The 14,305-nt window shown below is 42.1% G+C and overlaps 1 protein-coding gene across 1 annotated transcript in view; it reads right to left on the reverse strand.

Moving 5' to 3' along the window:
- Nucleotides 1-10,226, reverse strand: part of FAM83B (family with sequence similarity 83 member B) — a 46,570-nt gene extending 36,344 nt beyond the window's left edge. Inside the window, exons 1-2 of the mRNA XM_064145811.1 lie at nt 9,948-10,226; nt 4,639-5,142 (exon numbers count right to left, since the gene is read on the reverse strand). Of these exons, the coding sequence (XP_064001881.1) occupies nt 4,639-5,082 (444 nt within the window). The 5' untranslated portion in view covers nt 5,083-5,142; nt 9,948-10,226. The remainder of the gene's footprint in view (nt 1-4,638; nt 5,143-9,947) is intronic.
- Nucleotides 10,227-14,305: the final 4,079 nt, after the last annotated feature.

A 14,305-nucleotide genomic window follows, 5' to 3' on the forward strand; every position in this document is an offset into this window, starting at 1 on the left:
AATACCTAGAAATTAATTACATGTTTAAATATACCAGGGCAAGAGGGCTGGTAAGGGGTTTGGCACACAAGTCCTCCTTCCCTCTCCTTGATTTCAGCAGATTGCTGTAGCTTTTGTGAGCAAAAATTAAAAAGAAATGAAAATGCAGGCCTCCTCTCTCTCATCTGTTTGGACTGCTGCAATTAATGAGCTAAGACAAGCACTGCCACCAGCAAGATTCAGTATTGTTGTTTCAAATTAGAGAGTATCATTGAAAAGATTGCTCCATGTCCCCACACTGTACACATTTCTTTCTGTATAGGCATACAAGCATGTAAGGAATTGTTTTTTCTTTCTTACTAGGCTAAATTCAGTACTACATTACTATTATTGCACTACACACACAACCAAACGAGATTAACAGTGAATATTTTTTGTCTTCAACACGCAACATCTCACTCCCACCTCAAACAAAAGAAAATGAAAATCGACTCTGAACTATAAGAAAATATTTTCCTTGTTATATGGTTGTAGAATGAGTCAACTGGTTTTGTTTATTTAACTAGGTCCATTCCTCTAGAAGACAACACAGGCATCAGATTGCACACATAACTCTCTAGCAAGAAGTCAAAGTCCTTTATTAGGGGCTCCTACAGTGTAAAATTCTTTCCCAATAATTCAACTTTACAAACTTTTCTCACATTAAAAAGTTCAACCATGAATAATTAACATTTTCCAACATGATAACACAGCAGACATCCATTTTTCTTTAAGCTCCTAAACAACTGACTGTTGAAACAAAGTCTGAATAACTACCACTAACTGGATGAATCCAGGCTTGAACTGCTAGCCTATTTGAATACAAATAAATCAAATTAGTGAGAAGTACTGCTTATTTATCAAATAGCTTCATACTTCCCACCAGAAATCCCAAAGCCTTTCAGCGTGTTCTGGCTTCTGCTGCAAACCAGCAATCCCTGGGTTTTCTAAACAACGTGGTTCTTTAAAAAAACAGGGTTGAAATCTCTCCAGGAACAGTTGATCCTTATTTGGATATCAATCTGAAAGACTCAGAGCTATGCATTCTCTGTAAAACTGTGCAAGAATGCCTGAGCAGTGGAGAGAGAATTCCAGCAAATGAAGAAAAACAGACTGCCAGAAGGATTCTTTCTTGTTCTGTCCTTTCCTTGCTGCCTTACCCTGTCAATCATGACTGAGAAGACAGCACAAGCTATTCTTTCCACACATGTACAGGCTTCAAAACTGACTGCTTTGACGCAACACTTAGGAGAGGTCATACAGAGAGAGCACATTTCATTACTGATCTGTGAGGTCTCTTCCAACCCTGATGATACTGTGATACTGTGATACTGAATCTCTGTGTCACTGTATAGGAAGAGAAGGAAGATTCACCTGACAGAGCTGAGTAATCAACTTGATATCATTTCCCAGATGAATAATCTTCTCAGGAAAAAACTGCTAAACATTATCAGCTGCAGCTCAGACAGTCCAATTGGCATGAGTCAGGTCGTAGGAGCACCTCAAGCTCCTGGGAAACCGGAAATCTGACAATGATTAAAGGCAGAAGCCTCCAAAAGATGAGAAAGAAGGCTACTGATGTGTTTGCAGAAGTCCTTCCATCATTAAGGTGAGACAGATCTTGAGTGCTTTTTCCCTATGTGGTCATATAAACATCTGAAAAAGACCAGTGTCTCCCCAGTCAACATAGCCATGCCAAGCAGCCTCCTTGTATGAACACAGGTTATGTTGACAGAGGAGGGTGGTTGTCAAGCTGTATCATTTGGAGATGAGGTCTACTTACACCACTACGCCCACTTCATTGACATGTTAGGTTTGACCTAAGGCACTCCCCTAGTGCAATGTCAGGCTAGCTTATGTACAATACATTTCTCCTGCTCTAATATAAGATCAGAAGCATATATTACAAGCATAGGGTTCACCTCCTTCAAATGGTTAGGTCATTTTTCTAGGATTTAAAAATACCATTCCTTTTCTGTAAGAAAAACTCCTTTATTATGTTGCCTGTATTTCTAGCATGAAGGTGATACATGTATTTTTAAATGCATAATCTGCATTAAGAAACATGTAAGTGGTAAAATTTTCCTACATCACTTTTTCATAGTCACTATGTTTAGTTTAGTGTAGCATAGCCTTACAAACCATTTTCCTTTTTAGTCAGGAAAAATCACTGTCAGCAAAGAAGTTGCCTAATGTTGTTTACCACATGTCTTCTTAAGGTCAAAATTAACATATGTAATGATCATTTCAAGGAGTGACATTGTGATGCATCAAGCATGAAAGAGGTCAAGAGTAAGTCCACTAATAATGTCATCTTATATTTATGTATCTCTAAGTACTCAGAACAATCTAGGTTTCAATTACCTTAGTCTCCTCCATGAATTTTTGGGGTAGTGTATATATATATATAAATACATAGGTTCCTTCATGGGGTGAATCAGTGCAGAAGCATTCTCTGCCTTGTTCTTGTAGGAACTGGTTTCTTACAGCACCAATTCTTCAGGTAGCATAGGGAAATTAGTGCCTGAACTCAGGCACCCAGGTTTGGTGCTTAAAATAAGGTGATATGAACATGCGCACCGCCAAGAGTTTGTTAACTAACTCTCCCACAGAAGTTGGCCAAAATCCCCACTGGTTTTGCTTAGAGCTGTATTGGTTTAATGTGATTTGCTGAAACACTTGTTTATTCTTTACAGGTTTCTGGTTTTCATGTTTAACCTTTCTGTATGTCCTTTGAATATTTCATAAGACTACACACAACCACTGCACGACAAAGTACCCTGTCTAATGTAACTATTTTTACAAGTTAGGAGAAGCAGGTTAGCCTGTTTACAAAATGGCTTGCTGCCTGCTATAAGCATGTTTAAAATACCTTATTTTACCTCACTTGAAAACCTTTAAACTTTTCTGTGCATCTGCAGACAGAAGAAGATGAACAACACTGCTGTCTTTTAGACTTTATTGCTGCTTCTTCAAGCAACCAACCCATATCGCTGTATCAGATGTGTTATGGTTGTTATGCAGAGGTTGTGTGATCAAATAAACCTTTCAGTCATTTTGACAATGACACATCTATGACTTTGCCTTTGTAAAATGGAAGTGCCACAAGCACCATCAGAGAACCAATACACTATGCACTCAACTTTTTTCCAAAGAGAGGTTAAGAATCACATTTAATTTTTCTCTATAGCTGCATTCAAAAGCAGCATATTCCTTAAAAGGTGTTCTACAAGGCAGCATCACCAGAGAAGAGAGCCATCAGAATGAACTGGACTGCAGGCAGCCAGCCAGCTAGGCACAAAAAGTATGGCAACTAACATGGCACACAGCCCTTCTTCACAACATTTCAAGACCTTGTTACAAAACTGAACTAGTCGTGGCAACAGAGCTGTGTTTTCCTGATTTCCCTTACAGTGGATACATTAGCAGCTCAGGAGATGCAGTTGAAAAGCATCACAGAGTATCTTAGTCTAGTCAGGATCAAGTCCAATTACACACAAAAGCAGAAAACATGAAATCTCACTCTAAGAATGACAAAAAGGAAGAGAAGTAATTCTCCTCTTCCTGGAGTGAACAGTCATTCTAGACTGTAAACTACAAGATAAAAGGCTATAGATAACTCCATTATGACAACAAATTATATACTTTAGCTAAACAGAAGGGAGACATTGTAAAAAGATGTTGTCCTTTCCTCCCCCACCCTTTTCTGTCTTTTACTATTGCACACATTTAAATGCAGACTGATATGTTTATGGATGAAGTCAAGCTAGAGCTGGTCCTACCAATTTAAAGACCAAAGAGCCACAGAGAATCCAACTTATTTCATAGAGTATAAAGGGAAGAATGATGTACTTGCCAGGAACACTTCCAAAACCCCATCACATCTGTTTACATAGGTCACCTGGCCCAGAGTTAAACATCTGCAAAACTGACCCAGTAAGGAAAAGGTGGCTTGTATATACAGCCCCCTGTTGCTCAGGTGTAAGTGGGTATGCCTTATGAAACTCAAGGCTCCTTATGTGCAGAAAATTACATCTGGAGATGTGCTCACATTTCTTAAAAATCTGTCCTTAGTCAGAAATGCAGGAAAGGTACCTAACTAAAATCCATTTCCTTGCTGTCTAAACTTTATTTTCATTCATCTTTAACACTGAATAATTTCTGTAAGGACAGCTGGCATGCAAAATCATAGAACCTGAGGCTTTCAAGGTACATGAATAAGATCTACGTCAAAGTGTAACTTGCTTGTAACAACTGGCTACCATGCCAAACCCATACATGTCCCCACAAACGTAAGAGAGAAATCATAGGATATATCTTGAGGTTGGGCAAAATTGTATCACTTGAGGTACATTCAAAGAAAAGGTGTGATGATTATCTACAAACTTTTCACAGACTGGTGAGCAAACAGTAAAATGGTAATTCTGCGTCATTAACTACTGCACACGATACCAAGGGATTTATCTCAGCCTGGGAAAACCTTTCTGTTTCAACTGCTAGCAGTCAGAATGTTTTCTTTCCTGACAGAAGGGAAAAAAAACAACAACAACCCTCTAGTAAAATATAAGCTAGACTATTACTGTCACTTTGGTTTTTATCAGTAACACTTTTCAGATTTACCTTTCTTGCGTCGCGTATCATCTTCCGAATAGTTTCCTTGATAGTGTAAGGCTGTGCTCGAGGTGGATGAAAAAGTAGATCAATATTTGTGCCACCAGAAATTCCAGGCATCAGGTAGGGCCAACCTAAGTCAAGATTTGGAGCTTCCACATCTGATTCAATGGGCCAGTAGGTTCCCGAGGAAGAAGTATCATCAATGGCGTGGTTCGATGAATAAATCGTGGTTTGGGGAAGTTTGTGAACATTGTTCAAAATATAATCAATTTCCTCATCTGCTAGGAATTCTGAGCATCTCTCTTTGGAAAGAAATTCTTTGTAGGCTTCTAAACCTCCTTCAATTAGAGCATCAATAGCTACTCGGTACCACTCCTTGTAATGAGGTTCAATATAGTTGTCTGGTCTGCATTCATCATGCAAGGACGATAGCAAAGATGAAGTTTCCATTTTCACAAATATTTTGTATCAAGTCTCTTAAGCTTCCATTTGTGAGCTGATGAGATGTGTCTGTAAAGAGAGAAAGGTAAGAAAACAATCAGATTATTTCTACAGACCCACGACACGTACACAGACTTCATTAAAAATATCTTCCTGGTGATGTTGCCTTACATTTTTCTAGCACCTTCCAAGAACTTAAAAATGCTTTGAAAAGGCTCAGCAATTAACATTGCCAAATGAGCATTAAAGAGCCAGATAAAGAGCTTCTTTGACGTAAGGCAAAACTAAATACATAATTAAGTGATTTGACAAAGTTCTTGTGTTAAAAGCTACAGCAGAGCTCATAACAAAGTAACACCCATACACACCTGATGCATGTTCCAATATGCCTCCATAGGTTGTGTTTCAAAACTCTTTGTAACAACTCGCAGTGTTCACAGAAGCGCTTCAGAAACCAATTATTTCTCCTACATCTGATGCATTGCTTTTTCTTCAGTGCTCTGTTTATTTCTGGTTTATTTGAAACCACAGTCAGGTCCTTCTCCTTATCTATCTGTTCTCCTATGCTGATCTAATCCATTTGTTGCTCCCAAGCAGGACCAGCCTATCTCATTTCAGTGAGTTATGAGGAACTCCAGAAAGATTTCTCCTCCCACATCTGGGATCAAACTCTGAATCAGCAATCTGATGTCTAGTTTCCACCCTGCTCATTCCTTCTGCCAAACAGAGCGGCTGCTTTAATCTTACTTCTTTTTTTTAGAATCACAGAATCATAGAGTCAGTCAGGGTTGGAAGGGACCACAAGGATCATCTAGTTCCACCCCCCCTGCCATGGGCAGGGACACCCTACCCAAGATCAGGCTGGCCACAGCCTCATCCAGCTTTTTTCTTTTTAATACATTGTTTACTGATGATGATTTATAAATTCATTGCTACAATCTTTTTATTTCATTTAGCAAAAGCTGAGAGGGTTACTTCTGCTGTGACAATTTGGGATTTAAGGTAGAGAGAGGACAAATGGCCAACATTTCTCCCTTCACATTTCTGCAACCTTGTGGGACTCCAGCAACTGCACTATTCACCTAAAAGTGCAATTAATTTCCTCATTGACCAGGAAAAAGAGAAAAGGGTGGTGGTGTGGTGCAGTGTGGATTTTTCATGACAGTAACATGAGTATGGCCATGTAAAATAGAAAGATGACACATGGTAGCCCTTTTTCATCTTTCAGGGCTAGGGCACAAAGCTGATGAGAAAGAAAATTAGAAAGGACATCCAACAAAGGAAGAACACTTACAAAAAGCATATACAAAGTATAGCTTGAAAGTTAGCACTGGGTTTCCCTACAAGCCTAATTAGTAGTATAGCAGTATAATAGCAAGGAATAGTTGTAGGGAGTTATGATTCCATTTACTGACATACAAACATAACGCAATTTTCTCTTCTAATGTAGACCTTTCAGGTATTTTTGCAAACAATGCATTTGCTTTCCACCATCTGCTGGGAATAGTTTAAATCTTTCCGAAAGGAAACATAAATTAGCTGCATTAACCTAAAGAAATGAAAATCCAAATCTCCATATACTGCTGATAGTCCAAATTCCAATTAAATGTTCAATTAAGCCAAGATTTCTGAAGAACTTTGGAAGTCTGAGGTTAACAAAAGAGACCAAGAAAAAAAAAATACAGATCTGAGGCTGGCATCAGCATGTCATATGAAATAATTCCATTTGAATCTTGTCTTTCAGCCAAGTAGCAGGGTAGATCTTCCCAGATAGGACTGCTCTCGAGCCTGGGGCAAAGGAGTGTTTCTGGCTGCTTCCAGAGTAGCTCTTTGTGGTGAGCTGGAAAACAGCAAGTCAAAGGGATCCGACTGCTCTCCCTCAATCAAGAATTACATATATTCCTGTGACAGATATGCATTCTACACTGCTCTCACAGGTAGAAATAAAACGTTATAAAATAGGAATGATGTCTTTGCACTCTGCCCAGATACAGATACAGCCTCTGGTGTAAGGTAACATGGTACAGGCATGACAGACTGACTCAAAGGCCAAAGTCTTACAATACTGTAATCACCGTTTCATGGAAGTCAATCATCTAGAAAGGCTTTCAAGTCTTTTTAGATGAAGAATGAAAAACTATCAAGAGTACAAAATGCAGATTCACTCAGATTAGTTCCTCTGAAGAGCTTGAACACTAACACAGGTGGCTTTATTAAGAATCAAATACACCCCTTTTGTAGGGACCTCCAAGGCAAGTAATTCTCTAAACAGTGTAGTAAAACAGTCGGCTCTATTATGACATTTAAATCAGATAAGACATTAAGACTAAATCAAATGAAAGATGATTTCTAAACTTCTTATTACTCTGGAATAGATACATTTCAAAAATCAGAATTTCATATATACACTTGTGAAAGACGTGTTTATTTCAAAAGCCTGTCTAAATCCCTTTCTTCTTCTTCTTCTTCTCACTCTTTCCTTTGAAAGTAATATAAGGGAACAGGATTATACCTAATATGTAAAATTGTAAAATACAAAATTTTATATGTTATGAAAAAATAAAAGGAGAAAAAAATACTGCATGTGTGTGCTGCCTCAGGTGTGGTTTATGTTTTGTTTGATCCTTTTGATTCGTTTCTTGTAATAGTACAGTACATTGTTCAAGTTTTCATTGAAAACTGTGGCCTAGGTCAAATACAGTAATTTATGCATAAACTTATGCTGAAAGCAGAGTATAAACACACCATGATCATGGAAAGGAGAGACTCCTAGTGCAGTGTCTTCCCAACAAGAATAGTTACTTTACAGCTATTTTACATCTTTGATGTTGATCTTTGATTTACAATTCCCAGTTATAAGCAAAGCTTAAAACAGTGCACATTTGCTTGGAAAGTAAACGTAAAATCTGTCAGCGCAGAAATAAATCAGAGAACAGATGAGGAAGATGAAAAAGTGCTAATGCTGCTCTCTGGAACTAAGGAAATCAGCAGGTGATACATTCAAGAGAAGAAACAAAACAAAACTCCCCAACTAAAACAATGACATCAGGAATATTTGACAACAGCTCTGGATGTCCTGACACAGTAACCTCCCTTAGAAGAGAAGAGATATTTTGCAGGAGTGACCCTACAAAACTAATCTAATTTTGGGTATAAAGGCAGATGTTTAGATAAACATCTAAAATAAACCCTTTGATGTCTTCTTCAGCCATGTGTAATGATTTCTGCATAGTCTTCAAAGATCCTCCACAGGTCAACCAACACTATTAGCAAGGTGATGCAGAACAAAGCCTATCACTGGAGGCCTCCAGAGCTTCGTCAGACTTCATGTACACAATCACAAGTTTCATCAGCACCAGGAAGGCTGCTGTTCAGCCTCTGAGAAATTACCTTGGCTGCTGATCTCAGCCCAGAGTATTAGCCATCTTCTTTGCTTGGACACAAGGATCAGTTACTTAAACAGTTTGTACTAAATGCCATTACTCTGCTTAAACTGGATTTAAATGCAGATGCTAAAGCTCAGTCTTTTGCTGGAGAACACAAATTCCGATTCCTGCACAAATGCGATCCTCTTGTCCTATTAACAACATGCTCAGGTCTTTCCAGTGCCGTTATCAAGAGCTCAGCAAGAGAGCTTTTCCTTTGCAAGAAAATTAAATGTGTCTTTTTGCAGAAAGAGCATTCTACAGAGCTGCTACAAAAGCAGCAGATGCCAAATGCCCGCTGCAGGAAATTCTGTGGTGGCTCCAGCAGCAGTCCTTCACACCAAAGACAAGCAACTTTCCTCCCTTATTTATAATCTCAGGATTTGACAAATTTCCTATTCAGCAACTCTGGGGCGCATCTCTAACCTCAGTCTTGTACTAGTCCTCAGCACGGCCGTGGCCATGGTGCTTCACTTGGGTCATCCTTACCCTTTCCAAAGGAAATGTAGAAACTGTCAAAGCAGTAACAAAGTTTCAACCTCTGATAAGTGAAATACAAACTACGAGAACATTGTGTCGCAAGCCCCCGACCTCTGATAAGTGAAATACAAACTACGGGAACATCGTGTTGCAGAAGCCCCTCTCTCAAGTGTGGCTTCTTCGACGTCCACCTGAGCACCTCTGATCCGTGGCCCTTCTGAGGAGCCTCCCCACCACTTCGGGGCCTACTAAGAGCAAGCTTTAACAGCACAAATAGGCGGTTTAAGACAGCTGCCTTCCACCAACCTTTGCATTAAGGAATTGTACCAAGAATACATAGTTTAAGCAGTGTAGAAGCATGACTTCATTATTAGTGAAATTACGCGTTTTCCGTGCATGCAAAGGGCACTAAATTCAAGTGAAAAACAGCACCGCGAGCGGTCCTGCTTCTCCCTTTCTTCTTTTTCTGTTGTTGTTGTTGTTTGAAACCAGAAAGTTAACTTGGGAGGCAGAACGGCGGCCGCCGGCCCTCCGCCGGTCCCGCCACGTGCTCGGGCACGCCTCAGCCCTGGGGACCCCGCACGTGTGTCAGCCCCGGCCGCCGCCGCAAAGCCCTGTGCCACCGGAGACCCGGCCGAGGGGCAGCCTGCGACATCCCGGCCCCTGCAGGGAGGGCTGCGCGGGGGCCCGTCCCCGCGGGCTGCACACCCACCCGCCCCTTCTCCTGCCGCCCTCACTCGCCGCTTGGCGCTGGCTCCCTTTTCGCCTCTACTGCCCGCGGCGGGAGCACCGCATCCATTCCGCGATGCCCGCGCCCCCGTTTCAAACGCCCCGCGGTTCCGCAGCGAGCGGCCCGCTGGGGGGGGGGCGGAGGGCAGCGGCCCCACCCGCCTGGCCGCAGTATGAGGCTGGCAGGAGCAGTGTCCGCCCCGTCCCGTCCTGTGGGAGGCACAAGGGAGACCCACTTACTGCGCCAGTGCCCCGCGGTGTGGTCCTGCCTCCGGAGCGGCGGAGCGGCTCGACCCGGCTGCTAAGATCGCGGCGGCGGCAAGTCAAGGCGGCGCAGGGCTCATCGCAGGTACTTCCCGTCGCTCTCAGGTGCGGTGGGTGTGGAAACCAGTTACAACATGTCAGGACGGTGTCGCACCAAACCCGCCGCCGCAGGAGCGGGGCAAGGACTTGTCTGAACTGGGGAAGCCCGGCCCTTGCGTGGAGCGAAGGGCAGCGCCTTCCCAGGGGCGCGGTGGCTCCCCCCGCCCCATCGCGGCCGGCCCTGCCCTGCCCGCCGGACCGGCTTGCAGTCGCGGGTGCCCGCTGGGCCGCGGAGCAGGGGCCGGCAGGGCAGTGCCTATCGCGGTCCCGCCAGGGGCGTCTGGAAGAGGGGTGCGCGTGGGAGGGCAAGCTCACGGCAAACGCTGGCTGGAAGAAAAACCAAACCCGTCTGCCTCGAGTCATGGTGTCCAAGTGAGTTCCGAGAGAGCAAGTCGTTGCAAGGGAGCAGTACCTGTTTGAGACTTCTAACTAGATTATGGGGATGAACCCCTTTCCCATAGCTCAGTTACTTCAAAAAGCTGTTCTATTACTTGTGATGTCTCAAGGTTAGAGAAACAGAGCTGAAGGTAGAGCTCCCCATCCTGGCTGAGGTGCCGGACAGGCCTTCTTGCAGCCACTGGCGCCCTCCTTGCCCTCCCTCAGGCCGGGTGCCCCAGGGTGCCAGTCCTGCGTTTGGAAACGTTTGAGATCCTTTCCGAAAGGCTCTTAGAGAACAAGACCATCTCCTTAGCAAGATCACAGAAATGCCAACAGATCGGCATGTATATGACTTAAGTACACTAAGGCTTAAAACCACCGAGTTTTATGGTTTTTAAATCAATGGCAATAGATAGAAAACTTCTTACAGGCTTTGTGCACACCACACCCTGTGGTAGAGAACTGCAGGCAGCTCTTACAGGAGCCAGATGAGGCAATGCAATGTAACTTTGACAATAAAGCATTATTGGTACTCTGGCTTTAAGCAAAAACTTCTGATCTTTGCTGACCAATAGTATCACACACAGTATCACACACAGTATTATCAGGGTTGGAAGAGACCTCACAGATCATCAAGTCCAACCCTTTACCACAGAGCTCAAGGCTAGACCATGGCACCAAGTGCCACGTCCAACCTTGCCTTGAACAGCTCCAGGGACAGCGACCCCACCACCTCCCCGGGCAGCCCATTCCAGTGTCCAATGACTCTCTCAGTGAAGAACTTTCTCCTCACCTCCAGCCTAAATCTCCCCTGGCGCAGCTTGAGGCTGTGTCCTCTCGTTCTGGTGCTGGCCACCTGAGAGAAGAGAGCAACCTCCTCCTGGCCACAACCACCCCTCAGGTAGTTGTAGACAGCAATAAGGTCACCCCTGAGCCTCCTCTTCTCCAGGCTAACCAATCCCAGCTCCCTCAGCCTCTCCTCATAGGGCTGTGCTCGAGGCCTCTCACCAGCCTCATTGCCCTTCTCTGGACACGCTCAAGCATCTCGAGGTCCCTCCTAAACTGGGGGACCCAGAACTGGACACAGTACTCAAGGTGTGGTCTAACCAGTGCAGAGTAAGTGCAGGGTATATCTATTTCTAAAGCATGGCTTTATGGTGACATTTTGATGATGGTTCTCTGAGGAAAAAAAAAAAGAAGAAAAATAGAAAAAGGAATATTTGTACGACATATACATGCAGAAATGTATCAATCTGTTGTCCAATAGGCTGTGACTTTTTCTGTGCAGCTACTTCAGGTAATGCAATGAAGAGGAGGAAGCAGTTGATGCCAATATACTCATGGACTACCCTTTATAGGCAGAAGATCGCTTGGATTAAATGATTAGGCTCTTCTCACACTCCAAAATAATTTCCCTGATTTTGATTAGGAAAAAAAAAAAAGGGGGGGGGGGGGGGGGGGGGGGAGAAAAGGGAGGGGGAAAGGGAAGGAAAGTGCTGTGAACACAAAGTTTGATAATCATAGAATCAACCAGGTTGGAAGAGACCTCCAAGATCATCCAGTCCAACCTATCACCCAGCCCTAACCAATCAACTAGACCATGGCACTAAGTGCCTCATCCAGTCTTTTCTTGAAGACCCCCAGGGACGTACTCTTACTTTTTCGTTAGCTACAGCACAATACTTTTTATCCTGTGAGAATGCGTGGTCGAGAAGTAGAACATGCTTCTGTAGAAACCTGCCTATGAAGAGGTGGGGGCATGCAAATTCTTAGCAGATCTATTTTCTAAAAGTATTTTTGAAAGGATAGGAAGGCAGCCATGACCAGTCTGACCTTGGCTTAATGAGCTGGGCTTTTATGTGATAAAATTTACAAGTATTACTGAGCTTTTTCTTTTAGAGAGGTCAGTGGTTGGGTACCAACTTAGCATAAACAAAAAGCTGTAATGAGGCCAGTAACAGCTTTCTAAATAAGACAGTCTGAATTAAAAAGAACTCAGATTTTTTTGCTACATTAATATCTGTACCATAAGAGATTTTATTCTGTACCTTTACAGTGCCCATCAGAGTGGGGAAACCAATCTAATACTGAGAAGCAACATGCACGTGTGCATGCATGCAATGCAAATGAACAACACTGCAACAGTAATAGCAGTAATAATAAGATGTTATTATTGCTATTGTTACTAAGGAAAACGAGTGTGCCAACTTTAAAATTAATGGGTAAACTAAGTGCTGAGATGAAGAAAAGTTAAGCAGGTCTTTTTAAATACAGAGAAAGCCCTTGCATGGAAGATAGAAAAAAAAGGGATGGCAAGTGCTGTTGGAGATTCTTCCACACATCTGGGGGCTGTCTGAATTTATCAGTGTTAAGTCCTCCAGTAGTATACCAGACTAGACATTTCATAAAGTCTAGCTTGGTTTACATATTTTGGAAGCCAGATGTCCATAGTCAGTTGCTCAAAATTAAGAATGTTTTTAACCCATGAGCAGTAAACTTCTGGGTCTTGAAGCCACAGGAAGCAGTAAAGGCAGATGGTATGAGGAACCTCAGTAAGACAAATTTTTAATGAATAGCTATAAAACTGGGTTCTAGAACAATGAGGCAGGGATGTGTCTTTCTGCATCCTTATTCCTGGAGCTGAGGAGAATAGACTGCAGAAACTGGCCAGACTTTCATTTACCTGAACAGCCCTTCCACTTGCAAATGGAAATCTTAATGCTGGGAAAGACCAATTGAAGCATCCTGTTGATTGGAATAATTTTACTAGAATGCCACTGACTGATGAAGCCTCAGAACTAAAAAAAAAAACCCAAACAAAAAACAACCAAAAATTCTTATTGTAGACATGGGGGAATAAAACCAGCTTCCTAACTTTGATACCATCATCATGCAAATGTCATCAGAAAGAACACTAATTGTCTTAAGGGCATGGGTACTCAGACAGATCATCTCTGTGACTTCTGCCAGTGTCCAACTGTCAGTTTTGAGATATCTTTTGTATTGACAGATCATTTTTCCATATACAGGTTTAGCTGAATGCAAGCAGAAGATAAATGATTATGGCACCAGTCTGTAGGTTATGATATGAATAAATATGATGTGATGTGGATACATATTTATGTGAATTAGATTCCTACTGCATGGTTACTGAGATTTAATTTAGATTTACTATAGCAGACATTGAAGAGGTGAATGCTTAGACAATTAATGAGTAGAGCTTTATTAGATTTTGAACAGATGAAGAAAGGATACAGTCCTGAAGATTCATGCTATTTACAAATCAAAGGTCATCTCTTCCAAAGCATAAGCACAGAGACTTCACACAGTAATATTAGAATTAATGTATTGTCACAGATATGGATATAAAAGGAGCTGCACTGCAGTTATCCAAAGTTTGATAAATACTGGTGCAAGATCCCCACCTTTCATAAAGCAAAAGAGAGAAAAATGACAAAGTCCAAATAAATATGGAAAGTCAGGTGTCCTACTTTCAGTACCTATTGATTGGGGGTTTTTGTGTGTTTTGTTGTTTTCTTCTTTTTTTCAAATGAAATAATCATGTTTGATATATTCTTAAATTGGGGCTACATTAATTTGGTCTTAGTGGCATAATGGAAATACCTGATTGGAAGATAAAGTAGAAGAGAAGAGTTAGAGAGGTCATCAAAGGTAAATAACAGCTGCCATATGAGGAAGAACCACACAGACTGGGACACTTTACATTGGGAATAAAGTTGATGACTGAGGCTTCGTGGTATGGTTTATCACATAACATGTAGCTCCACTGTGAAAAAAGGATGAATACATAGAAGGAAGCTCCTCTGAGGTCTGCTTTAATATGAAGACAACAGTTC

The sequence above is a fragment of the Pogoniulus pusillus genome, chromosome 7, assembly GCF_015220805.1.
Source record: "Pogoniulus pusillus isolate bPogPus1 chromosome 7, bPogPus1.pri, whole genome shotgun sequence".
Lineage (NCBI taxonomy): Eukaryota > Metazoa > Chordata > Aves > Piciformes > Lybiidae > Pogoniulus > Pogoniulus pusillus.